At 58.8% G+C, this 26,100-nt stretch overlaps 3 protein-coding genes across 10 annotated transcripts in view; all 3 read left to right on the top strand.

Moving 5' to 3' along the window:
* Positions 1–3,647, top strand: part of ARID3A (AT-rich interaction domain 3A) — a 37,040-nt gene extending 33,393 nt beyond the window's left edge. For 6 of the 7 annotated variants that reach the window (XM_044947668.2, XM_006050478.4, XM_006050479.4 and 3 more), the window contains one exon: positions 256–3,647. In XM_044947668.2, the coding sequence (XP_044803603.1) occupies positions 256–440 (185 nt within the window). In that variant the 3' untranslated portion in view covers positions 441–3,647. The remainder of the gene's footprint in view (positions 1–255) is intronic. The other variant, XM_044947669.1, reaches the window with a different exon arrangement.
* Positions 3,648–7,323: 3,676 nt separating this feature from the next.
* WDR18 (WD repeat domain 18) lies at positions 7,324–12,735 on the top strand. Of its 2 annotated transcripts, none has more exons than XM_006050482.4 (10): positions 7,324–7,548; positions 8,824–8,934; positions 9,979–10,112; positions 10,307–10,448; positions 10,898–11,041; positions 11,130–11,194; positions 11,326–11,450; positions 11,577–11,743; positions 12,065–12,133; positions 12,424–12,735. In XM_006050482.4, exons 1-10 carry the CDS (start codon positions 7,339–7,341, stop codon positions 12,553–12,555), a joined length of 1,299 nt encoding a protein of 432 aa, XP_006050544.1. In that variant the 5' UTR covers positions 7,324–7,338; the 3' UTR covers positions 12,556–12,735. The 2 variants fall into 2 exon arrangements, with proteins under 2 accessions (XP_006050544.1, XP_044804541.1); XM_044948606.2 differs by lacking the exon at positions 7,324–7,548 and adding an exon at positions 7,754–7,773.
* A 2,327-nt stretch (positions 12,736–15,062) lies between these two features.
* On the top strand, positions 15,063–26,100 carry GRIN3B (glutamate ionotropic receptor NMDA type subunit 3B). The gene is made up of 9 exons (XM_025292797.3): positions 15,063–17,481; positions 19,227–19,819; positions 20,274–21,306; positions 24,183–24,328; positions 24,413–24,528; positions 24,631–24,782; positions 25,087–25,251; positions 25,345–25,403; positions 25,570–26,100. Exons 1-9 carry the CDS (start codon positions 17,056–17,058, stop codon positions 25,967–25,969), a joined length of 3,090 nt encoding a protein of 1,029 aa, XP_025148582.3. The 5' UTR covers positions 15,063–17,055; the 3' UTR covers positions 25,970–26,100.

The raw sequence follows: 26,100 nt of genomic DNA, 5'->3' as shown, positions 1-26,100 counted from the left end.
CTCAGCATGGTCATATCACGTGTTGTGTACTTCAAAAATAATGTGGTCAGACCCATGACTCCTATAGGCCACCAGGTGGCAATGTTGACACAGAACAGCTCTGTTGCTGTAAAGACCCCATGAGGGGAGGCTTGAGGAGGTGGTGGTGTCCTGAGGGAGAGGGACTTTGCTGGGAATCGCTCAGGAATGGCTTGCCCCTGTCATGTGACCTTTTACATTCTCCACGACTTGTCTCTCCTCCTGTCCTTGCACCAGGAGTGCTGTTTGCCCAGCCGCCGGCCCCGACGCCACCCTCCGCTCCCAGCAAAGGTGGAGGCAGCAGCAGCCGGGGAGGAAACAGTGGGACCAACAGCAGCAGCAGCAGCAGTGCAGGCAGCCAGGCAGGGCCGGCAGGGATGTCTGCACCCCCCACATCTACCTCAAACAACTCATTGCCTTAACCGCTACACTCCCCACCCTGGGAACCTGCCAGACTGGGCAGGGGGTCCAGGTGGGCCAAGCAGGGGCTGGGATGGCGGAAGATACGGGTGGGGAGGGGAGGTATCCACAGAGGAGCGACAGCTTAACGCCAAAAAGAAAAGAAAAATATATATACATATATATATATATATATAAAGAAAATTTAATAAAACAGGGGAAAACCAAGGAACACTTGAATTACTCAGGTTTCGGACATTCAGAGATGAATTGTGAGAATATCAAAGGAAATTAGAAATGAGAGAGGCAAATGTCTACTAGGGCTCTCCTGAAGCCCTGGTGGACCCATGTGGACTGGTGTCTGGTTTCAACAGGCCAATCCTGTTTACCTCATACATCCCTGCACTGTGTTTTTTCATTTTTATCTGTTTTTTTCTTTGCTTTTTTTTTTGTCCGTTTGTCACACACTCACCACACCCAGCTCCTTGTGTTGAATGAAACCCCTGAGCCAAGATCAGTTGAATTTTTTTGTTGTTGCTTTTGGGAACTTTGTTGTTGTTTTTTTAAAAGAAATAGTGAAATTCAAACTCTATAGGGTTTTTAAGAGGTTTTAGGGGTTTTGTTTTGTAAATATTCTATTTTATTCTTGGGGGAGGAATCAAACCTAGGAAAAGGATATATATATATCTATATATTTGTGTTCATTCAGGGAAACTGGACTTGAAAAAGATAAAAAAAAAAGGCAAAAAAACCCAAGTAATACCCTTTATTTTTCCCATGACTGATTTGGGTTCGGTTGTGCATTTCCTGTGGTGCAGTGGGCCCAGGACACTGGATGCCTGGGCTAGAGTCAGCAGAGCCGATGAACTCAGGTGCTCTGGGCTCGGCTGGGCTGGCTGGGGTGGGGGGTGCATGGCAGGGTCCTGGGGGAAGAGGGGCAGGGATGCTGAATACTAGATGTCACCGGACTTGTGTTTCAGGCTGGGCTCCTCAGTCAGGAGCCCTGAAGTCTTAACTCAAAAGGAGAAATTGCTGGGGTGGGGGGTGTTCCCCCGCCAGCCCCAGGCTCCTGTCTCAGGGATGAACACGGCCTGGGGACTGGCCTTGCCTGAGAGCACTGCTTCTGGGGATGCCATGTCTGGGGATGGGGGTGAGCCGGCCTTAGCTCAGGGTGAGGTTTCTGGGGCCATGGCACCCTGAACCCTCACCCCACCCCACTCCCGTTCTCATCTCTTTAACTTTGTCCTTCTGTATGCTGGGAGCCCTGCAGTGACTCGAGGAACTACAGGCCGAGGGGGCCCTGCACTCCTCCCCCTCCTCAACCCTGTTCCCCGGGTCAGAAGGCAGGCATTGGTGGCATGCAGCTGGGGGTCGGGGGCACCTGCACATCTGTCCTCCTTAAGCCCAGGTGTGCTTTTGGGGGCCCAGTTTCCTTCCGTCCGCGGGACCAGGTAGTGTTGGCTAGGGCTGTGCCTCCCTCACGCAAGGTAGCCTTTTTCACATCCCTCTGAGGGTGGGGGTGGGCTGGGAAGAACGCAGCTGTTCCCAGGTGAGCCTGGAAACTCTAATTGGACCCCGGAGCCCAGCCTAACGAGACCTGAGGGGCGGGGCGCCACCAGCAGCCTGCTCTCTCCCAACCCAGGCGTCATCTTGTTGCCTTGGAGACCTTGGGGGTGGTCCTGAGCCCCCAGTCTCATCGGGTTTGCCTTCCTGTGGGGTGAGGTGTGTCTCTGGGAGGGAACCCATTTCTTTGGTGTATCTCAGGGTTGCTGACGCCCCCCACCCTCCCAGGAGAGGGTGGCACAGGGCTTGGGCCTTTCTTCCTGCTTCTGGAACAGTCTCCCCTCCTGTCGTCTCCCACTGCAGCGGCACAATCATTGTGGGAGGGGGATCCTTTTGTTCCCAGACACAATCTGCCCCCTCTTGTTTGCCATCCCCCCTTCTCTGCTCTCCCCTCACCTGACCCCGAGAGTGTGCGGGGCTGCCCTCTGCCCCCTACCCCCTTCCTGCCGGCCTCATAGAGGGGGGGGTGTCTGCTGCAAGTTTCGGTTTCTACCTCAGGTCTGACTCTTGATGCCAAAACCCCCGCCCGGGTGCCCACCTCCCTAGCCTCCAGCTCAGGGTCCCACGCATGTGTGCTGTTGCATCAACCTGTGTCGCGGGGACCCAGCATCAGGGGACAGAGCATCATGCAGGCAATGCCCCACCCCACCCCGTGTCTGACTCAGGGTGTGCCTGTGGTGCTGGGCAACGCTGATGATTGTAGGGGAGGGGGCATGGGCCCAGGATGGGGGACCCACCGGCCATGGGAATAGCAGGGGGTCCTGGGGCCAGGAGGGACTTCGTCCTCCAAGGGGCCCTGCCTCTGCCTAGGTCGCTTCAATCAGCACCCCCACACTCCCAGCCCCACCGCTACCTATTGGTGTGGGTTTCTGGGGTGCACTTAGCACCCCTTATGCAAACCCGGGGGGACCGGGGTTGAGTGCTGTTCATTCCTAAACAGGTGGGGCTTAGCAGCATGCCTTGGATGGGGACCCCCAAACTCAGGGTGGAGAGGGGCTCGAGGGGTACCCCTGATCTGCTGATGCTTGTGGATGGGCTGCTTCTAGAACCTTCCTTGTGACCTCCAAACTGGCCGCAGGTCTGTAGCTGTCCAGCTGGGGGGCGGGCGGGGGTGGGGGGCGGGCACGGGGTGGCGGGTTGGTTTGTAATAGTTGTGTGTTTGTACAGTCACTTTTCTCACTGTTAGCATTTTTGCCCACCACCATTTTTTTTCCCTTAATTTTGCTTCTGCATTTTTTTCTTGGCAAACACGACTTCAGCCTTTCATGCCTGACTTGTGAAATTTCAGTTTCTCTGGGGTTTGTCAGAAGGCGTGGGGAGCACGCCTGAACTCAGGTTAAAGGGAAAAAAAAACTTCCAATAAAAAGACGTAAAACTACTCTCTACCTCTGGCTGGGCTCAACCTGTTGCACCTTGGCTGTGGCAGGGCAGCCTGTGACGATTTATTTCAGTTTTTGCAGGATATTCAGGTATTAAAAGGAAGGGGGAAAAAAGACAAAAAAAAAAAAGTGTGATTTTGAAATTTAAACGAACACTGAAAGTTTACATTTTATAACATTATTATGCAGATTGTATTTAAACTTCAGAAATATTTAAGACAATTGTAACCCTGTAAAGCTGATGAAATATTAAAACAAGACAAAACACTTCTGACTTTTAACAGAAAACGGCTCCTCTGGTGGTTTTTTTTGGGCGTCGCCCCACCCCTACTCTGCTCCTGGTGGCAGGAGGCTGAGGGCCTGATGGTGAGGCCCCCCAGTGGGGACTGTGCCCCCCAGGGCCACTAAGCCACGTCCCCGATGTCCTCCAGTGGGTGCCATGGTGGGGGGAGGAGGGGACAGTGGACAACCCACCCCCAAGTCAGCAGTGCCTGGCCCTTGTGGGTGAAATGTAGGGACCCCCACACGCCCACCAGGAGGAGCCCAGGCAGTCTTGGCAGCCATATGGGTCCACCCAGCACCCATTCCCCAGCCTTCCGGCTGTGGTTCAGTCCACACTTCTACACTTGACCTGAGGACCCAAAGTAAGCGGACCAAGAGGCAGACTTAGCCCTGGGACCCTTGGGCTCAACACACCTGGGAGGGAAACCCCTGAGCATTTTCTGAGTATCCTTTCTTCATCTACCTCTCGCCCCCACCCCATGAACAGAGGACTAATGGCCTCAAAGTCAGCGTGGCCGAATGGTGGGTAGGACTGGCCTCTTGCCACCTGGCTCCCCAGCATCCGCTGGCCTGGGCCGGTCTCTCCTGCCTGGGTCAGTCCCTAAGTCTGCGTTGAGTGAGGAAAAACAATTTCACCCCTCCTGGTGCATGTGCCTCCCTGTAGCCCATTCACGTGGTCCCAGCCTCTGTGAACCAGGGGGACCTGAGGAACTCAGAGGACAGGGGTTAACCCACCTGCCTCTCAGAGCCCCCCTGCCCTCCCCCATCACGGAGGTAAAGTAAAAGTGATTTTTTTTTTTTTTAAAGGCCTTCTGGGCAAACTGGATCGGCCAGTCCAGCATCTTCATTCCTCTGAAGAGGCCCAGAGAGGGGCCCAGAGGCCCTGAGGTTACACAGCCCCGAGGCTGGGGAGGGATGCAGGGAGGGGGTCGGGCCCCACCCCCTCCTCCCTAGCCTCTCAGATCCCCGCGGAGCCTCCCACTCCGTGCCTGTGAGTAGGCCGGGGGAGCCTCCCTGGAGGTGAAACTCAAAACCACGTCTGATCAGCAGAGCCGCGGGAGCCAGCCCGGAGCCCAAAGAAGAGGGCTTTCGCTTGAGTCATCAGCCTTCTGCAACGCCATTAGTGCACTTAGCAGGCTAGGCGCTGGATTTGAGCCTGGGTTCCCGGTCCTCGCCCCCAACCCACAATGCCCCCTCCCTGGGCTCCGGCTCCAGGTGGGCAGGGCGGGAGACCGGGCAGTGTGTACCCTCAGCCTGCAAACAGAAGGCGCTCAATACCCGAGTAGGGAATAAAAAACGGGGTTGGGGGGCTTAGACCCAGAGCGGTTTTGCAGACCCCTGTGCCTCGGTTTCCCCGTTCTGCCCCGCCCCTACCCTTACGTCCTCAGGCCTAGGAGTGTTAGTGGATCTGGGACGGGACGCCAGGCTGGCACCAAGGAGGTCTGGCGACTGGGTGGTCCGAGAGGCCCCCAAAGTGTGGCTTTTGTCCTGGCCCTCTGACACAACTGGTCTGTCCTCATTCCGGAACCAGGCTGGGGGTGGGGTGACCTCTGACCTCACACATCAGCCCAGCTGAGCTGGGTCCCCCGGGAGGGGAGGAGGGGGAAAAGGAAGGAGGGGAAGGAGGGGGCCCGGGACTGCACCGCAGCTGCCTGCCCTCGAGCGGAGCCCTGGCCCGCCTATGCCCTGGCTTCCACGTCTTCGACTTCTGTTTGTAACGGGTCCCCCTGCGACCCGCACCTGCAGGGCCCACCTTTCCTCCTGGAACCCCAGGAGGCTAAGTTGCTTGGCAACTTAGCCAGGGAAGACCTCCCCAGAGGAGCACCCAGACCCAGGGTTCAAATCAGCATTCCCGACTGGCCCCTGGGGAAACTGAGGCCCAGAGCTTGGCAGTGACTTAACCCCTCTGCTCAGAAGGAGGACCGGGTTCAAGCCCTGAGTTGGTGGTTGGAAAAAGGCCACCTTGGCCCCACCCCTGGGAGGTGCAGGGTGTCACCATTCTCAACTGGGGTTCCACAGAATGCCCAAGATTCAGAGAAAGATGTGGTTTGGGGAAAATGGTATCCGGAAAATGTAAATAACCATTCAAGGTGTTTCATTTTTCTTATTCACATTAAGAACAAAAAAAGTTTGAGGAACCGGGGTTCTAGCTCCAATTCATCTTCAGACTAGGTAGTACTTGCCTCAGTTTCCCCTTTTGGAAGCTTCTGGAGATTTGGACACCCACCTCTCTCCAATTTACAAAAGTCCTTCAGTTTCACATTCCACACCCCTCCCCCCAACTTCCCTGGGATAAAATAAAACCCAAGTCCCCATGTCCAGCTCCCCCCACCACGGTCAGCCTCAGGGCCTTTGCGCGTCTGTCCCTCTTTCTCTTCTGGACACCTGTTCAGAGAAGCCCTTCCGACCGATCAGGCCGGTACCCCCTGACACCCCCTGACGCGTCCCGCCTCCCCTCCCCGGTTGCTGCTTGTTGCTGTTGGCCCCCCGGGCTTGGAGCGACGCCCTCTGGCATCTCGGTGAATGGCTCGAGCCTGCCACCTGGCGGCCGGGCCTGGGCCTGCGGAGTCCCCGGCTCCAGCGCCGCGCCTTCTCCAGCGCCGCGCCTTCTCCAGGAAGGCCCCCTCCTCCCCTCTCCTAGATCGCGCGGCGGGGTTGGGGAACGTACAAAGCACCCAGTCCCCATATTGCTTCTGGGTACACCGCCCAGGACAGGCATGAAACCGCGACTTTTGAGCGAATTCTCCCTTTCCAAAGGTTGGCAACTAATTCCCTATTTAAAATGTACTGTTTAAAAAATAAAATAAAGTGTACTGTTTGCGGACACAGCCTGCAGCCGGCAGCTCTGACACGAGGTTGAGTGCTCCCTAGACCTCACGATTTGTTCGACCTGCACCAAGTTGCTGAAATTAAAATGTGGGTTTTGTGGCCCCCGAAGAAGCGAGGTCCAGGGGGAGGCGGACCCTGGGTCCACGAACACACATCTAACTGGCTGTTTTGAATGCCAGCTACGTTTTGTTGGAGTTTCCCTGGTGGCTCAGCCGGCAAAGAATCTGTCCGCAATGCAGGAGACATAGGTTCGACCCTTGGGTCTGGAAGATCCCCTGGAGGAGGGAATAGCAACCCACTCCAGTATTCTTGCCGGGGAAATCCCATGGACAGAGGAACCTGGTGGTCTACAGCCCATGGGGTCGCAAAGAGTCGGACACGACTATCACTACCTGTTATGTTAGGAGCGTAGCCTGTTTTACGTGCAATGTCTCGATCCTGTGAGGTCGGTACTCAGTATTTGCACAATTAGAAGAAGAAGAATCTGCGAAGTTGCGTGCTTGGCCAAAAGCGCCCAGTGCAAACGGCCAAGCCAGACCTCCAGGCTCTGAAGCTACTAACTGCTCTCAGGAGACTCTACGCCTTGGTTTCGCCATCTATTTTTGGAACAAGTATCCTTCTAAGAGCTCTAACCAGGCGGTGCACCCCTTATTTTTCGCAGAGCAGGAAGATAACTCAGCCTGGTTCATAGGGCAGCCACCCGCACCACCAACCCCACCGCCCCTCCCCGCGCCCCGAGGCGTGTGCGCGCGCGCAGGACCGCCGGCTGCCTTGAGCCAGGCAACCTGTGCGCCGCTCTACCCGGCACAGCGCAGTCGCCCGCGTCTCGCTGATGATTACGCACGTCCGGGGCGGTGGAGAAGGCAAGATGGCGGCGCCCATGGAGGTAGCCGTGTGTACGGACTCGGCGGCCCAGTTATGGAGCTGCGTTGTGTGGGAGCTGCACTCTGGCGCCAACTTGCTCACGTACCGCGGAGGCCAGGCAGGGCCCCGCGGCCTGGCGCTACTCAATGGCGAGTACCTGCTGGCCGCACAGCTGGGCAAGAACTACATCTGCGCCTGGGAGCTGCAGAGGAAGGTGCGGCGGCGTGCTCCCGGGCGCCGTTGGCGAGCTGCGCGGCGCTCGGGTCGGGGGAAAGGGCGGTGGAAGCTACATGGACCCTGAGCCGGGCTAGGCGTGGGTAGTCCCGTTAAAGTGTTCTGCGCACGCGCGGGTCTGGGGTCTTTTGGGGGAAGGTAGGGAGTCGCGCGCCCGTTGTGATTGCGAGCGGCTAAGGCGCTGCGCGCACACGCCGAGCTGAAGGTGGGCAGCTGCTTCGGGGTAGGGGGGTGGGGGTTGCTAGCTGTGCGCACCCGCACAAGGAGGGCCGGGGGTGGGTCCCTTGGGGGCCCTGCGCGGGAGCCGGCGCATTAGGCGAGAAATTTAGTTGAAAAGTGTTTGCATTAGGGGTTCCGTCGGTATCCTGAGCTTGGAGGGTGAAGGTCCGAGGCTTGAGGGAGCCCGGTGAAGGGTGACTCAGGAGTCTAGTGCATTTATCGTCCCCAGAGACGCTGCTGCTGCTACTGCTAAGTCGCTTCAGTCGTGTCCGACTCTGTGCGACCCCGTAGACGGCAGCCCACCAGGCTCCCCCGTCCCTGGGATTCTCCAGGCAAGAACACTGGAGTGGGTTGCCATTTCCTTCTCCAGTGCATGAAAGTGAAAAGTGAAAGTGAAGTCGCTCAGTCATGTCCGACCCTCAGCGATCCCATGGACTGCAGCCTTCCAGGCTCCTCCGTCCATGGGATTTTCCAGGCAAGAGTACTGGAGTGGGGTGCCATACCTTTTGCCATTAGGGCCCACGATTACAGAAACTTAAAAATGCAGCCCTTGACACTGCTTGCTGCCTGCTTTTGCCAGCTGACATCTCTTTGGGTGGGTTCTGTGTTGTCTCTTCCTGGTGTGGTCCACACACAAACTTGAGAAGTTGTTCCATTTTAGAGATCTGGAAACTGAGGCTCAAGGTCCCAGGCGACACTTTAGTGGGGATGCAGGACTAGGGCAAAAGCCAAGTGGTCCTTGGGTCCTCCTGGACCCTCTGTGCCTTCCCCACCCGAACACCTGGGGGTCCCTCTGACCCCCAGTCCAGAGAGGTGCTGTCTTGTTTTGAAAGAGATTCCATAGGCCTCCACCCCCACAATGCGTAGCATCAATTGGAGTGGATCCGTCTTTGCTGAACCATGGATTTGCTCAGAGTATCCCATCCTTTGCTTCCCTACCCACCCCCACCTTCTTTCTACTCCTGGACTTAGCAGCTGTCTCTTGCCCCTTCCCCGGCTTCCTCCCCCATGAAACTCAGGCTTTTTCTGTCTCTAGGACCAGCTTCAACAGAAGATCATGTGCCCGGGACCAGTCACCTGCCTCACCACATCGCCCAATGGCCTCTACGTCCTGGCAGGGATCTCAGAGAACATATACCTATGGGAGGTGAGCCCAGGGACTCAGAAACATGAGGGTGGGCTCAGCCTGTTGGTGGGCTGCTGGTCAGACCACTGAGTGGGTTGTCATGGACAGGCTGTTATGTTTGGGGGAACACTCACCTCCCTTCCTGTGCATAGTGCAGTGTCCGAGGTCCCAGGACAAAGCCTTTCCTGACGCCTGCCGGGCAACCAGTTGCAGAGGAGAGGGAGCTGGCAGTCTCACTTCCAGCTCTTCAACCTCACTGCGCGATTCTGAAACTAGGAAGCCTTGCCCAAGTGCAGGGAGAGAAACTTGAGGCACTCACCCTGTGGTAGAGATCCTCCTCTGCTGTGGTCAGGCCAGTGCAGGGGTTGTGGGCAGATTTCAGCAGCTGGTCCACCATCATTAGAGGGCTCCGCTGGCTTGCCAGTGGTTGGACCTTCTTGATGGGGGAACAGTCTGGGTGGAGGCTGTCTGGCCTGGAGGACCCACCCTCTAGGAGAATTCCTGGCCAATGTGCATCATGACCACAAGGGGGCGCCCCACAGGGCCACTCTGGCTTGGGCTCTGACTCCTGTACTCTGTGGACCTCCCCTCCCCTCTGCGGGGTGAGCGCCTGGGTGTCTGTGTCCAGGTGTCCTCATAGAGACAGTGGTCACCTCACTCCCATGTCACCTATCTGAATGGATTATATTTCCAAAGGCTAGATTCAAGTGAGGTCACCGGTTTTGGAGGTTGGGGTGTAGACATGTTTATCTGGGTGACAAAGTTCATCCTACAGCAGCTTCTCTGCCCTCTCACCCCTGCCCAGCCCTTCCCTGGTGTCCCTGCCACCAGGGGCCTCCTCTCCTGGAACCCAAGCTCCCCCTCCCCCATGGTTCCCAGCATGAGTCCCACCCCCAACTCAGAAGGTGGTCACTTGCGGTTGTGACCACCGCCACCCCCTAGCTCAGAAGGCAGTCGCTTGCAACTGTGACCGGCTTGTCACAGGAGCTGCGAAGCCCTGGTGCAGGGGCCATGGGGGTAGGCTCTCCCTGCAGGCCCCCACCAAGCCAGTGCCCCTCCCCCCAGGTGTCCACAGGGAACCTTCTGGTCATCCTGAGCCGCCACTACCAGGACGTGTCATGCCTGCAGTTCACGGGGGACAGCAGCCACTTCATCTCAGGGGGCAAGGACTGCCTAGTGCTGGCCTGGAGCCTCTGCAGGTAGCACCATGGACAAGGTGGCTCCTTGTCCAGCTGTGGCCTCTGGGCAGGCAAGGCCTTGGCCATGAGGGCGGGAAGCAAGGGGCACTGGGTCAGGCGGGCTGGTACCAGGAGGACTGGGGGCCGGGCTGCCACCTGGAGATGAGGTGAGGGCATGGAGATGCCCGCTGAGGTCTGCCCACCCCCTCCCCAAGCGTGCTGCAGGCAGACCCCTCCCGGACCCCTGCCCCCCGGCACGTCTGGTCTCGCCACACCCTCCCCATCACAGACCTGCACTGCGGCTTTGGGGGGCCCCTAGCCCGGGTGGCCACCGCCTCGCTGGACCAGACAGTGAAGGTAGGACCCTCACCCTGCCACATCCCCCGCAGTGGATGTGAGCTGAGCCCAGCTGGCAGGTTCCTGGCCCAAGGGAGCCAGCACATAATGTTCTCCTCCAAGCCAGCGGCTCCAGACAGCTCTTGATCCCCCGACGCTTCCAGCCTCAAGGACGGCCAGAGGGTGGACAGTCTAGGCCTCTGTCAACTTGGAAATTCCCACTTGGCCCCTGCTCCTGGAGGCTCCTAACCAAGCCTTACGAGATTCAAGGGCATCCTCGGATCTTTGTCCATGGTTGGGGGATTCGGGGCTGACCTGCTGGGGGCCTGGGGGCTGACAGTCACTGAAGTAGGTGGTGGACAGGGGTCCCTGAGCGCCCGAGACCTCTGTGGTGACAGTGCTTGTCGGAGGTTCTGTGGGACCCAGCCTCCCAACTGGTCCTTGGCTCTCACACCGCCACCCGCCCCCAGCTGTGGGAGGTCTCCTCAGGTGAGCTGCTGCTGTCCGTACTCTTTGATGTGGGCATCCTGGCCGTGACCATGGACCTAGCTGAGCATTACATGTTCTGCGGCGGCAGCGACGGCTCCATCTTCCAGGTCAATCTCTGTACCTGGGTGAGTGTCTATGGGCAGCAGGGTCAGGGACGGGCTTGGGGCTGAGGCATTGCCGGGCCCCTGCTCACCTGCCCTCCTGCATCTGCAGCCCGGGCAGAGAGAGAAGAGCTTCCAGCCAGAGCAGGAGCACGGGAAGGTGTTCAGAGGGCACAGGTGCGGGGACCAGGCAGGGACAGGGGTTGGAGGGAGGTTGCTGCCCTGGGGCACAAATGCAGGCCTGGTCCTGCTGCTGCCCCGCCCCCAGCCCGAGCATCCTGGGAGCCAGCTGATGCATTTATCATTAGGAACCAGGTGACCTGCCTGTCGGTGTCTACGGATGGCAGCGTGCTGCTATCGGGTTCCCACGATGAGACCGTTCGCCTCTGGGATGTACAGAGCCAGCAGTGCCTCAGGACAGTGACCCTCAAAGGTGGGCGTGGCCACTACCACTACTCCCCAAACCCAGGCAGGGCAGAGGAAGGACTCAGGGCCCGCCTCGTGGAGGGCGCAGCCTGGCTGAGGGTGGTCCTGACCACCTCCCCCACCCCACTCTCAGGCCCCGTGACCAACGCCTGCATCATGCTTGCACCCGTCAGCATGCTGAGCTCCGACTTCAGACCAGGCCTGCCCCTGCCCCACTTCAACAAGCACCTGCTAGGCGCAGAGCACGGGGACGAGCCGCACCGCGGGGGCCTCATGCTGCGCCTAGGCCTCCACCAGCAGGTACGCCTCACCTGGCAATGGCAGGGCACGTTTTCCCACTGAGGCTGGGCTCTGTCCGCTGTCTCTGTGCCCCAGAACCACACAAGACTGCAGGGGCTTCCACACCCTTCCAGGGGACTCGATGGATGCCTGTGCCCAGCATTGGCTACTGGCCCAGAGCAGCGCGCCCAGATGGTATCCAGCAGGAGACAAATGGCCTGGAACAACAGCAGGGTCTAACCATTTTGCCAGGCTGGCAGGCTATCCCCACCGGCTGGAGGCACTAGCTGACCGCCTGGCCATCTCTGGGAGTGGCCGACTGATTTGGCTCTTGTGTTTCAGGGGTCAGAGCCCAGCTACCTGGAGCGGGTGGAGCAGCTGCAGGCGGTGATGTCCAGCACACTGGAGAAGGTGGGAGGAGGAGCAACCCCAAGATGGGGAAGGGGCAGGGCCCAAAGGTGGGAGAGCGAGCCTGGAGGGGAGAGGCCCAGGGTGGGCAAGGGGCTGGGTTCAAGATGGCCAGGCTCACCTCAGGTGGGCTCCTAGGGGCAGTCTTGGCTCAGACTATTGGAGAGGATCTGCCCATGCCCCCACTCACCATCCGGGACTGTAGTGACAGTGGCCTTCAGAGCAGGGCAGAGGTCTGAGCACCCCCCACCCCAAGCCCCCGGCCCAGTCTGAGCGCCCCGCCCCTCCCCCAGAATGTCCTGGGAGGCCAGGACCAGCTGCGGATCCGTGTGACTGAGCTGGAAGATGAGGTGCGGAACCTGCGCAAGATCAACCGCGACCTCTTTGACTTCTCCACACGCATCATCACGCACCCAACCAAGTGACACGTCTGGACTCGCCCTCAGCCAGCAGAGCCCACGGCCCAAGCCTGTCCTCTGCAAGGTCCTATCGCTTGGATTGGCACCCCCACCAGGGTCTCAGTCCAGGGTTGACTGGCTGCCCTGCCGTGACCTGCCGTGTCACATGAGTGCTCTGCTATTTCTAACAAAAGACCTAAAATCGTACCTTTCGGCCTCCTTGTGCCCCCGCTGAGCTGAGGACCCTCGCTGTGGGACCTGCCAGGGGGATTCGCCACAGCTATCAGAGTCCGAGTCCCAGACATAATGTCTAGAAGCCTGGGTTCTCACCTGCTCCCTCACCTGCCAGCCCTGTGCAGCTCCCAGGGGGCCAGGCTGTGGGCCAGGTCCCCAGGGCAAGAGTAACTCAGGGACAGCAGGGTGGTCATACCGGGCCTGTCTCCGCAGCCTGGCTCTGGGCAGCCGACTCTGGGGTGGCAGCCAGTTCTGGGCCAGAGTCATCTCGACCAGAAAGTTCTTGGTGTCAAGGGCCCAAGAGAAGCCAACCTCCTCTCCTCCAGCACCACACATACATATACACTGCAGGGTAGATGGGGACGCCGCTAGCTGGCAGCCGGAACCTGGAGCCCAGCCCAGACTTGGGCCCTAAGCCTCCCATGGAACCTTCTAGAAAGCTGTCCCTAAGTGACAGTCTGTTTAATGGTCCGGAAAATCCATGTGACTTACCCAGTGCTATAGTAACTGCATCTCCTGCTTTTAGCTGATGGGTGTTCTCTCCTGGGGCCCTGCAACCCCCTCACAGCCCACCTTGCCCTCAGACCTAGACAGGTTTACTTGGGGCCGTCAGGTGAGGAGTCCTGCACGTTGCAGTCACCCCACACAGAGTAAGGTTCCAGCAGGCTCTGGGCTCCTGGTTGGTCCCTGGCAGCAGGGTGGGGGAAGGGGACCTGGGGACTCAGTGTTCCCCTCCTCGTCCCTTGGTCTCCAGGAGGTCTGGAAGGTGGGGAGGGCATCAGAGTTGGCTGAGGCTCCCCCGGGGCCTAGGGCCACCTCGCCTGCCTGGCCCCATGTCCAGGCGCTGCCATCCTGTGCCTGGTGCTTCTCTGCACCCCGGCCATCTGCACTCAGCTCATAGTTCAGTGACTTGGGAGGAGATGCTGGTTCTGGAGACCTGGGTACTGTTCTCTGTATCTGGTCAAGTCCCAGGCAGGAGCTGGCAGGGGTCCAGCCTCTGGGGGTCACCTCCACTGCCTCAGGGTTCTTCCCTGAGCAGCAGGGGTACTGTTGTCACTGCCCAGAAGTTCCGGGGTGCCCTCAGCACAGCTCTGGACCTTCAGCTGCTGACTTGGGTCCTGGGGTCCCTCCTGGCTTGCCCACCCCATCTGTGGCTGCAGCTGAGGGGACCTTGGCCACTCATGGCTCCTGCGGGGCTGAGGGTGTGCGCCCCTGGGCAGGGATGGTGGGGTCCCGCCCCGGGGTGGTCACTGTGATGACTCAAGCCTGAGAGGTAGTCCCAGCAGGGCCTAGGGAGAGCTTTCAATCAATGTGCAACCAGCCTCGCCCGAGCTGTCCTTGCTACCAGTCCATGGGGGCCTGGAAGGTCCCCTTCCCCCTCCACAGGCCACACAGAGTCCAGAGAAGGTCCCTGGGAGGCTGTAAGGGCTGGAGCCCACTGGCCCCTTTCCCTGAAATCCCCACGTGGCCTCAGACAAGCCACACCTCACCCTGAGACTGTATTGTCACTCAAAGGATACATGTACATCCTTGCTTCGTGAGGAGTTCAGGAGCCAGTGTGCAGCTGTACGGGTCCCCAGCACAGTCAGTACTCTTGTTGCTTGTCTGAGAATCTGTAGAAATCCAACCTGACCCTGAATCCTGGGCCATAACTGCCAGAAGGGGAGGTGTAGACTGCATCTGACATTCTCAGGTGACTGAGTTGATGGAAACCCCTCCTGACCAGGACAGCCATTATTTAAAAAACAAGTGTCAGGATGTGGTGGAGGTGTCTTCCAAGCACTTGTGCATCATTGGTGGGAAGGTGAAAGGGTACAGCTACTCTGGCAAATAGGAGGGTCATCAAAAAGTTAAGCGTGGAATCACTGTGTGTCCCAGCAATCCCTCTACAGGTACCTTGCCCACAGAAATGAAAGCAGGAGGCCTGAAGAGATGTTTACATACCCGTGTTCACATCAGTATGATTCACAGCAGCCAAAGAGTGGAAACAACCAAATTGTCAAAGATAATGGATGAGTGAGTGGTCCTTTTGCATGGTGGAATATTACTTGGCTTTTAAAAAGAGAAATTCTGACACCTGCTACAACCTGGTTGGACCTTGAGGATGGACATAATGCTTAGTGAAATAAACCAGACCCAGGAGGAGACACACTGTCTAATTCCATTCACTGGAGGTCCCTAAAGGAGTCAGATCCACAGAGAAAGTAGATGGTGGGACCAGGGGCTGGCAGAGGAGTTGGGGAGTGTTTCATGGGGACAGAGTTTCTGTTTGGAAAGATGAAAAAGTTCTGGAGATGACAGTGGGGCTGGTTGCACAACAATGTGAATGTGCTTAATGGCATGAGCTGTAGACTCTAGAAATGGTTGAAATGGTGAATTTTGCATTATATATATTTTACCACATTTAAGGAAAAAACCTCGCCTGTCTTTGTGTATGATGTGAACTACTACCAATGCCTTGTAAAGCTGGGAGCTGAGGCGCAGAGGCCAGGCGCCCACCTCGGGTCACCCAGATGGGGGCAGTCCCAGTTTCCATCAGGTCCCTTCTTCACTGGCCCAGGAGATGGGGAGATAGTGGCCAAGTGGGCCTGGGGGGAGGGGAGATGTGGGGGCTCCCGGGGCTGCCCCCACATGAGTCCCAGGAGGGCCTGAAGAGCCTTCTGGTGTGTGCCTGCTTCCTAGAACCAGCCCTAGCGATGTCTGTTGAATGACTGTGCTGAGGGCTATGTTAGGGTGAGGAAGTGTCCCTCCCCAGGCTGGGTCCCTATTTTGGAGGACTCATGCTGGCAAAGGCATCTCTCCCCATGGTGGAATAATGTCCTGGTGGTCCCTGAGGACCCTTTTCAACTTAGCACCTTACCCAGAAGAATGGGGTAGGGGAGGGCTCCCTGGTATGACCGTCCTTGTCCCGGGATGCCTGGCCAGGTGGCTGGATGAGGTGGCCTTGTCACCTGGAAGCCAGTCAGCCACCCAGCCCTCATTAGTCATCTCAAAATTCAATCTATGCTGCTGGCATTTTTATTCATCTAATGGAGTTTGTTCCCTGCCTCTCGAACACTGGCTCCAAAAGGAGATTTTTTTTTTTTTTTTTTTTTGGCGTGTGAAAAAAATAACTGAGTGTAGACTCATCCATTAGAGCTGGAATGATCTGGACAAATCTGCTGCCCTGTGCCCTGCGGGGTCTTGCCCTCCTGTGGAGGCTTTCTCTGCTCGCCCACCTGGGATGGGAGTGGGAGGAGTCCATGCAGTGCACCGCTGGGGCCCTTGCTTGACCAGTGTTCATTGAGCATTTGCTGCATGCCAGGGGCCGTTTCTCATGGGGAGGCACAGAGAACGTAGAAGGCTGAGGGATTGGTAGGTGGCGGGGAGCTATGGAAGGTTCTAGAGCAGTGGAGAGTCATGTAATCAAGTGTCCTTGTCCAAACAGTTGCTCAAGCAGAGTGCCTACTGTGTGCAAGCACTGGAGAGACAGCATTAAACAAGCCAGGCTCACCCCTGTCTCCCAGAGTTGCCCACTAAATAAAGTAAATAAAACATCAAAAAAGATGACAAGTGTGTGATGGAGTTAATGTAGGCAGGGGTGAGGGGGGGTGTTCTGCATCTTTCAGGGAAATTTTTCAAGCAGGGGCATTTGGCATTGGGTCTTGAAGGGTGAAGAAGAATTGTCTGGGTCAAGTTTCCTGCCCACAGCTGGAGGGCATGAGATCTGCCCTATAGGTTCCCATCAGACAAGTCTGCTTCAGTTTCTCCAGCTGCCCACGATGGTAGAGCGCACCCAGGGGGGTTGGTCTGGGCAGACACTGTTTCCTGGGGGAGGGACCAGTGCTGCTGTGTGACTATGGAGGCAAACAGACCCCTTCTGGGCCTTAGTTTCCCTGCCTTATCAATGAGAAATATTTCCAGGCTGGAGGAGGGGGATGAAGGATCCAGGGGTGAGTGTGGGGACCAATTTTGATGCAAAATCCTTCCCTGCTGCTAACCTCCGCTTTCTCATCTGTAGAGTGGACATAGAGCCAGGGATAGCGGTGGTTAGACCCCACACCCACCCCCGCCTGTTGAGATCATCTGAGCCTCAGTTTCTCCCCCTGCGTCGTGGATCCGATTCCTCCCAAGTGGCTTCCCTGGCACTAGGGGACCAGGAGGGGCGAGGGCGGGTGAAGGCGGGTGGACTCCGGCAGGGAGGGAGGAGCCTGCACGGCAGGGGCGGAGAGGGTGCGGCGTGGGCGCGCGAGATCCTGCCTCCCGGGGTGCTATCCGCTGCTCCGCCCCGTGGAACCCGCCGGCAACTTTGGGATGGAGTTTGTGCCGGCGCTGTGGCTCGGCCTGGCGCTGGTGCTAGGGCCGGGGCCCGCCGGGGGCCACCCGCACCCGTGCGGCGTCCTGGCACGCCTGGGGGGCTCGGTGCGCCTGGGCGTCCTCCTGCCCCGCGCGCCCGCCACCCGCGCCCGCGCCCGCGCCGCCCTAGCCCGGGCCTCCCTGGGGCCGCGGCTGCCCCACAACCTGAGCCTGGAGCTGGTAGCCGTCTCTCCCCCCGCCCGCGATCCCGCCTCGCTAGCCCGCGGTCTGTGCCAGGTGTTGGCGGCACCGGGAGTGGCGGCCCTGATCGCCTTCCCCGAGACGCGACCCGAGCTGCTGCAGCTGCACTTCCTGGCGTCCGCCACCGAGACCCCCGTGCTCAGCGTGCTGCGGCGGGAAGCGCGCGCGCCCCTCGGCTCCCCGGTACGCGCGGGGATCCGGGGCCGGATGGGAGAGGCCCCGGGAAGCTCCTGGGGCGTGGGGTCCGGGGGTCTGGAGACAGTCCTTGGGACGCACGGGACTCGGACTTCTGAACCGTAGAAGAGCGGAGACTCGGAGTCCGGATGACAGAGGCCCAGGATCCCTGGACCACGGATGTCCCCGGGGCTCAGGGACCCGGAATGGGAGACTGGAGCCCTGGGACTCAGGGACCTAGAGCCACGGACCTGCGGCTCGGGACCCCGCGGGACGCCTCTGGACTCCAGACGGCTGATCCCACAGGGCGCTTCCCTGGGCCTTGGAGGTGTAGACCCCCTGGGAGCGGGACCCCCTTGTAGGGTCCGAGGGCGCCTTCGGATCCCCACCCGGCGGGATCGCGAGGCTGGGATGGGGAAGAGGGTCTCCCTGTCCCCTCTCCAGGGGCAACAGTTTCAGAGGCTGAAGCTGGAAGCCTTCCTCCCGTCAGCATCCTCCCAGAGGCCCTCGAGGTTAGGCCGCCCCCACCCACAGCCTCCTTGACCCACAGCCTCCTCCCCCAGACATCAAAACCCTCGTCTTCCTCCACCACTCCTCGACCTTGGAGTTCATTCTCTCTTATTTCCACCTCTAGACTGGAATTGGGGTCCGAATAAGTAGACAATGGGACAAAGAGGAGAGAGGGTGACTGGCAGGGCTCTGGGGACCCCGTGGTGCCCCAGGGAGAGACCCCTCCTCTCAGGACCCAACGTTGGGAGGGGCCCAACGCCCGGATGTGGGGTCTGATAGGGGGCCTCCCAACCCACCTTGAAGCCCCCTCCAGGTCTTCCTTCTTCTGAGGGCGGGGAGACCCTGATCCTAGCGGAGGCCTGGGGTCTCTTTAACCCACCTCCACTCTGTTCCTGCCCCCTCTCAGTGGGAGAGATGCAGGACCCAAATCCAAGCCTGTGGGGCCCTCTGCAGCCAGATCCAGGAACTGCACCCCTGCAGTTGGACCTGTCAGGCTTTGAGGGGATAATGGCTTGCCCCCTCTTTCCCTTCCCCCTCCTTGCCCACGCCAGGGACTGAGCAGTAGTCTCCAGCCTTTCTCCAGGCACTCAGCACCCTGTCCCCACCCAGACAACATCCTGCCTATCCTAGGTGTCTGGTAAAGTTCTCATCCCACACTGAAAGCAAATCCAGGAGAACTTTCGGGGTGTCCTGGGCACAAAGTGGGGCCCTTCAGTGCCTGGTTGGCCTGGGTAAGTCTGAATAGAGAGGAGGTATGGAGATGGGTTTTGAAGGATGTGTAGGAGTTGGCTGACCTAGATGAGGAAAGGTCTTCCAGCTGGGGAATCCAAAAAGCCTCAGAGTGACTGGAATCAAAAGAGCAGGCCTGCAGGTCAAGGCAGGGCCACGCTTTGTGCTGATGGCAATGGGGAGCCACAGAGGGGTATAGAGCAGGGGCTGGGGTGGGAGGAGGTAGACTCAAGGTCCTTTGAGTAGCTAGCGGCAGCCAGGGGACGGGGACGCAGCCTGTAGCACCTGTCAGGAGCAGGTGCTGTGTGCACCCCTGGCACTCCTGGGGGCACTAGCAGACGGGGAGGCGGGGGAAGGCCCTGGTCCCCGCAGCTGTACTCCTGGGCTGCAATAAGGCCCACTCTCAACATCGGCTCAAGGTGATATGTGTTTTTTGGACATGTACAGATGGGGGTGGGAAGAGTGTGGTGGGACTGTGAGGTCGCCAGCCCTAACTTGACCAACCCCTCTGCCAGAACCCGTTCCACCTGCAGCTGGACTGGGCCAGCCCCCTTGAGACACTGCTGGATGTGCTGGTATCCGTGCTGCAGGCTCACACCTGGGAGGACGTCGGCCTGGTGCTCTGCCGCGTACGTGACCCTGGCAGCCTGGTGGTCCTGTGGACAAGCCGGGCAGGCCGGGCCCCAAAGCTTGTCCTGGACCTGAGCCGGCAGGAGCTGGGCGATGCAGGGCTGAGCGCACACCTGGCACTCCTGGGGGCACCAGCTGGAGGGAAGGCCCCGGTCCCCGCAGCCGTACTCCTGGGCTGCGATGTGGCCCGCTCCCAACAGGTGCTGCAGGCTGCACCCCCTGGTCCCCGCTGGCTGCTGGGCACGCCGCTGCCCCCTGAGGCCCTGCCCACTGAGGGCCTGCCACCCGGAGTGTTGGCACTGGGTGAGGTGGCCCGGCCCCCGCTAGAGGTTGCCATCCAGGATGTGGTGGAACTAGTGGCCCGTGCGCTGGACAGTGCTGCCCGCATGCAGCCAGAGCGCGCCCTGCTTCCCGCCACAGTCAACTGCAGTGACCTACCGCCACCAGAGCCCGAGTCTTCGGGCCGCCTCTTGACACGGTAAGCAGGGCCCTGGCTGCGGGAAGCCACCTCTGCCAGTGGGCCATGACAGGTGACAAGATCGAGTGTTTGCTGTGATCTTGCATGAAAGCAGAACCTAAGAAGGGGATTCTGCAGGGCTGGGGTGGGGGCTTTGGGAGAAGAGGGAAGGGAGGAGAAGGAATGAGTGAGACTGCTGAAATCAGTCATCTTCTGATCGCCAGGGCCCTCGAGGAGGACACTGCCCGGGAACCAGAAGGCCCCACCTGGGCCTCTGAACTGGGCAGCAGCCCTTGACTCAGGGCTGGGATGTCGCCCCAGTCCCCAGGGTGCGGGTACTCTGCTTGGAAGGGGTCGTGGAATAGGGGGCTCAATAGAGCCTCCAGTGGCCCTGGGTGAGTCTGAGCCGCAAGGCCACGGGTCTCACCTGGGGGGAGGGATCCCTCTACCCTGACGCCGCCCCCACCCCCACCAGGTTCCTGGCCAACACATCCTTCTGGGGCCGCACGGGGCCAGTGTGGGTAACCGGCTCCTCGCAGGTGCACATCTCCCGGCGCTTCCGCCTGTGGAGCCTCCGCCGGGACCCGAGGGGCGCTCCGGCCTGGGCCACGCTGGGTCGCTGGCAGGACGGGCAGCTGGAGTCGGAGGCGTGGGGTGCGGCCGAACGGCCCCCACCCCCGCCAGGCGCCCAGGCACGGCCCAAGCTGCGGGTGGTGACGCTGGTGGAGCATCCGTTTGTGTTCGCCCGCCAGCCAGACGAAGATGGGCGGTGCCCGGCAGGGCAACTGTGCCTGGCCCCTGGCACCAACGATTCGGCCGCTCTGGACGCACTCTTTGCCGCGCTGGCCGACGGCTCGGCACCCCGCGCGCTGCGTAGGTGCTGCTACGGCTACTGCATCGACCTGCTGGAGCGCCTGGCGGAGGACGCACCCTTCGACTTCGAGCTCTACATCGTGGGCGACGGCAAGTACGGCGCGCTGCGCGACGGCCGCTGGACCGGCCTGGTGGGCGACCTGCTGGCCGGCCGGGCGCACATGGCCGTCACCAGCTTCAGCATCAATTCGGCCCGCTCACAGGTGGTGGACTTCACCAGCCCTTTCTTCTCCACCAGCCTGGGCATCATGGTGCGCGCACGCGACACGGCGTCGCCCATTGGCGCCTTTATGTGGCCGCTGCACTGGTCCATGTGGCTGGGCGTCTTCGCTGCGCTGCACCTGACCGCACTCTTCCTCACCCTCTACGAGTGGCGCAGCCCCTTCGGCCTAACACCCCGCGGACGCAACCGGGACACCGTGTTCTCCTACTCCTCTGCTCTCAACCTCTGCTATGCCATCCTCTTTGGACGCACGGTATCCAGCAAGACGCCCAAGTGCCCAACGGGCCGCCTCCTCATGAACCTGTGGGCCATCTTCTGCCTGCTCGTGCTGTCCAGCTACACGGCCAACCTGGCTGCCGTCATGGTTGGGGACAAGACTTTCGAGGAGCTGTCTGGGATCCACGACCCCAAGGTGGGCAACTGCAAGGGGTTTGTGATCAGAGCTGAGAAGTCTAATCCCCCCACCCCAATCCTCACCCCAGAGAGGGCAGCTGTTCCTTCTCTCAAACTCATACTGAGCCCAGCCCCAAGCTGGGACAACACAGGCAAGGGTGCTGGTGAGAACTGAGAGAGAAGCAAAAAGGATGGTGTGTGAGGTGGTGGTAAAGTTCCAGGCAGGGACTCCCATGGTAGTCCAGTGGCTAAGACTACGTGCTCCCAATGCAGGGGGCCTGGGTTCCATCGGTGGTTGGGGAACTAGATCTCATATGCCACAACTAAGATCCAGCGCAGCCCCCCAAAAAAGGACCATGGAGGAAAATTAGAGTTGGGGACACAGGGCACGATGGAGAGGAAGATTTCTCCAGTGGGGGTTAGGAATGCCTCTGAGAGGCGTGACACATGAGGTGCTTGGTATCAGGGAGGAATGTGGTAAGCAGTGGCAACCTGTGCAAAGGCCCTGGGGCAGGACTGTGCTTGATGTATTGGAGGAGCAGCAAGGAAGCCTTGTGTCTGGAGAAGAGGGGTTGAGGAGGGTAGAGGGAGGAGGGGAGGGCAGGAAGGGGACAGGCGAGGAGGGCCTGCAGGTGTGGGAGGATGTGGCCCTTGAAAATAGCTTGGTTAGAATTTTCACCAGGAGTCCTAGAGGACTGTGGGCAGAGCAGGGCATACCTTGACCTACATATTTTTCTCTTTTATTTTTTATTTATATATATTTTTATTTTTCTCTTTTAATGAAAAAATTTTAATATTCTGGAACAAGAACAACCATGAATGAAACCATTGCCCAGCTCTAAAATAACTCCTGGCCAGTTTCATTCACACACCAACCCCAGTCACTGAATTATCCTAAAGCAAGACCCAGGCCTCCTGTCATTTCATTATGAATATTTGGGAAATTTAAACATCAGGGACCCATTTTCTCAGTTGTCTTCCCCCCACCCTGCCACGGTTTGTTTGAATCTGGATCCAAAATGCACAGACATCGAGGATGGCAGAAACCTCTTTGTTATCGAATCAAACTTAAACCCACTCACTGGTAGGCAGTGAGACCATTCTATTGACATGGGGTCATGGCGAAGGAAACCACAGGGTTTATCGCAGGTGCCAAGCAAGGTGTCCAGGCAGCTAGTGCTTAAGACCCGAGCTCCTAGGTGGCCCTCAGGGAAAAGTGGTTTTCATTTGTTTGTTTTTTGATATTGGGGAAAAGACTTTAAAGACAGGGTGAGGGAGGGGGGTTTCAGGATGTGTACCCTGTACCCTGATCAGGTGGTGGACATTCTTCTGACTGGTTGGTGGTGAGGTAGTCAGGAGTCAACATCATTAACCCTCTGGTTCTAATCAGCCTAGGGCCTCTGTGCTTATGGGCAGCATAGTTAACTTCTACCACCTGGGGGCAGGGGGAAACAGCTGAAAGGACCTCTGGCTCAGGATTTTTTTTTTTTTTTTTGGTCACACTGCATGGCATATGGGCTGTTAGTTCCCTGACCAGGGACTGAATCCATGTTCCCTGCAGTAGAAGTGCAGAATCTTACCCCTGGACCACCGAGGATCCGCTGGCTCTGGATATTAGCTATAGCACCTGAAAACGAATTAAAAGTCCTTGGTTTTAATGACTAAACTATTTTTGTCTTGACTCTTTTCCTTTGTTTCTGTATTTTGTCATTTCTTTGATTTATTCTTTTGAACTCAGGGAAGACCTAGGAGGCTATTTCCTATAGACAAAAGGCAGGCAGAGGACAAGGGGGTGGTCTGTCCTGAGAAGGCCCCAGAGGGTCATTTTGACACTCCTGTCTTTTTCACTAGTGATTTGTTTGTTGAAGTTGTTTTGTGTTTTGCCCCATAGTGTCTCCCAGTGTTTGGATCTGGCTGATCTTGTCTCTGAGTGGTGGTTAGCCTCTTCTGTCCACTCCCAATCCAGGGCTTCCCAGTTAGCGATAATGGTAAAGAATCCACCTGCCAATCCAGAAGACATATTAGGAGACATGGGTTTGATCCCTGGATCAGGAAGATTCTCTAGAGGAGACAATGGCAATCCACTCCAGTATTCTTGCCTGAAGAATCCCATGAACAGAGGAGCATGGCAGGCTATATAGTCCATAGGGTCGCAAAGAGTTGGACACGACTGAAGCGACTTAGCACACATGCTGCCCGCCCAATCCACCACCACCCCAGTGTGCTCTGTAAACCATTAAGGAGATCTAGATGGGCCAGCCACTCTCCACATGTGGCTACTTTTTAAATTGATTAATTGAAAGCATGCAACAGCCATTTGAGGACAGCACAGTTGTAGAGCCTTTCCTTCCACAGAAAATTGTGAACAGCCCTGCTTACCTCAGGTCCAGCTTTTTGGAGGTTCATAGCCCCACCAAGGAGGCCCCAGTCAGTGTGGCCTCAGTTCAGTTCAATTCAGTCGCTCAGTCCTGTCAGACTCTTTGTGACCCCATGGATTGCAACATGACAGGCTTCCCTGTCCATCATCAACTCCTGGAGCTTGCTCAGACTCCTGTCCATCAAGTCGGTGATGCCATCCAACCATGTCATCTTTTGTTGTCCCCTTCTCCTCTTGCCTTCAATTTTTCCCAGCATCAGGGTCTTTTCCCAAGGAGTCAGCTCTTTGCATCAGGTGGCCAAAGTATTGGAGTTTCAGCTTCAGCCTAAGTCCTTCCAATGAATATTCAGGACTGATTTCCTTTAGGATTGACTGGTTGGATCTCCTTGCTGTCCAAGGGACTCTCAACTCCAACACCACAGTTCAAAAGCATCAATTCTTCGGCGAAAGTGGGGCGCGAGGGGGGAGCGGGGGCAGGGGTCGAGGCCCTTCTGTGCTGACTGGGCGCTGGCCCGCAGCTGCACCACCCGTCTCAGGGCTTCCGTTTCGGCACGGTGTGGGAGAGCAGCGCTGAGGCCTACATCAAGAAAAGCTTCCCGGAGATGTACTCGCACGTGCGGCGCCATAGTGCACCTACCACTCCCCACGGCGTTGCCATGCTTACGTGAGGGGGGCGCGCGGGGCGGGGCGCGGGGCGGGGCCACGCGGGCGGGCGCGGGTGCTCATCCTGCCCCCATGCCCTCCTCAGGAGCGATCCCCCCAAGCTCAACGCCTTCATCATGGACAAGTCGCTCCTGGACTATGAGGTATCCATCGACGCGGACTGCAGGCTGCTGACCGTGGGCAAACCCTTCGTCATCGAGGGTGAGGAGTCCCCAGAACCAGTGATCCGCGGGCTCCAGGAGGGTTCCGCTCCTCTGGGTCTGCGTCCAGCCTGGTCCCAACCCAATGCCCGGCCTCCCCCAGGCTATGGTATCGGACTCCCTAGAAATTCACCGCTCACCTCCAACCTGTCCGAATTCATCAGCCGCTACAAGTCTTCCGGCTTCATCGACTTACTGCACGACAAGTGGTACAAGATGGTGCCTTGTGGGAAGCGGGTCTTCGCCGTGACGGAGGTGCGGCAGGTCCCCGCACGTGGGGTGGGGGTCGGCGTGGGGAAGCCCCCGAACCTCCGTGGTCCTTCACCAGGGTAGTCAACCTCTGCTCATTCCCAAGACCAGTGTATTTGTCTGCTTTTGTGCATTCTATTCATCCTACAAAACCCCAGCTCTAGTGCCCTCTTGTCCATGAAACCTCTGAAAATGTAGCCCCAGGCCCTTCTCTCTGGCCCAACTTCTGTTCCCGCTCCCTTCCAAGGTCCGGGCTCCCCCAGGGTCTGCTATGACCTGGAGGGACTATGTGCCTGCATCCTGCCCACAGACCCTGCAGATGGGCGTCTACCACTTCTCCGGACTCTTCGTGCTGCTCTGCCTGGGTCTGGGTAGTGCTCTGCTCAGCTCCCTGGGTGAGCACGTCTTCTACCACCTGGCACTGCCGCGCATCCGAAGGGGCAACAAGCTGCAGTACTGGCTGCACACGAGCCAGGTGAGGAGCTGGCCAACCCAGCTGGCAGTGGGGCGGGAGGGGGGCTTGGGGGGGGGGGCTGTCTTCCCGCTGAGCCAAATTCTTGGCTCCTAGAGAATTCATCGCGCCCTAAACACAGAGCCGTCAAAGGGGCAGGAGGAGGCGGAGTCGAGGTAAGGGGCTTGGGGGGCGGTTCTCCACCCCAGCAACTCCCACACCTGCCCTCCGACCTCGACTGGGTCCACACCTTCCACTGGCGGCCTCCTCAGGAACTTTGACCCTAAAGGGCAGACGGGGACTGTGGGTAGGACGTGGCTGCCCAGCCCATCCATCCCCCAGGGGTCTCGAGGAGCCGCAGAACAACACACAGGCCGCCCCCGCGGGCCCGGGGGACTGGACACGGGTGCGCCGGGCCGCGGTGAGGGAGCGTCGCGTGCGTTTCCTGCTGGAGCATACTGTGGTCTCTGCCTCCCCCGACGCGAACGTCCCAGATGCGGATGCGGCCGCGCCACCCGAGGCCCCAGTCTGCTCCAATGGCCCGCCCGCCGAGCTGCGGTCTGGCGCCCCACTCCCCGGGGAGCTGGAGGAGCTGGAGCAGCGAATCGCGGGCGCCCAGGAGAGGCTCCGCCAGGCGCTGCTGCGGCGCAGGGCGCTCCTGGCCCAGCTTGGGGACAGCACCTGCGAGCCGCCGTGCACATGGCTCCTGGCCTGCGAGGAAGCACCGGAGGTGGCCTCCTGAAGTGGGATCCAGCTCTTCTCCACCTGCTGTGCCTGCTCCGAAAGGGGGCCACCCGTCCATAGGGTGGAACCTCCCTTCCCGCGCGGCTCCCCAGGCTCCCCCCACCCCACCCCCCAACACACAGACACTGG

The sequence above is a fragment of the Bubalus bubalis genome, chromosome 9, assembly GCF_019923935.1.
Source record: "Bubalus bubalis isolate 160015118507 breed Murrah chromosome 9, NDDB_SH_1, whole genome shotgun sequence".
NCBI classification, from domain to species: Eukaryota; Metazoa; Chordata; class Mammalia; order Artiodactyla; family Bovidae; genus Bubalus; species Bubalus bubalis.
Note: the sequence above shows the minus strand (reverse complement) of the source record. Positions and strands in the feature narration are given on the sequence as shown.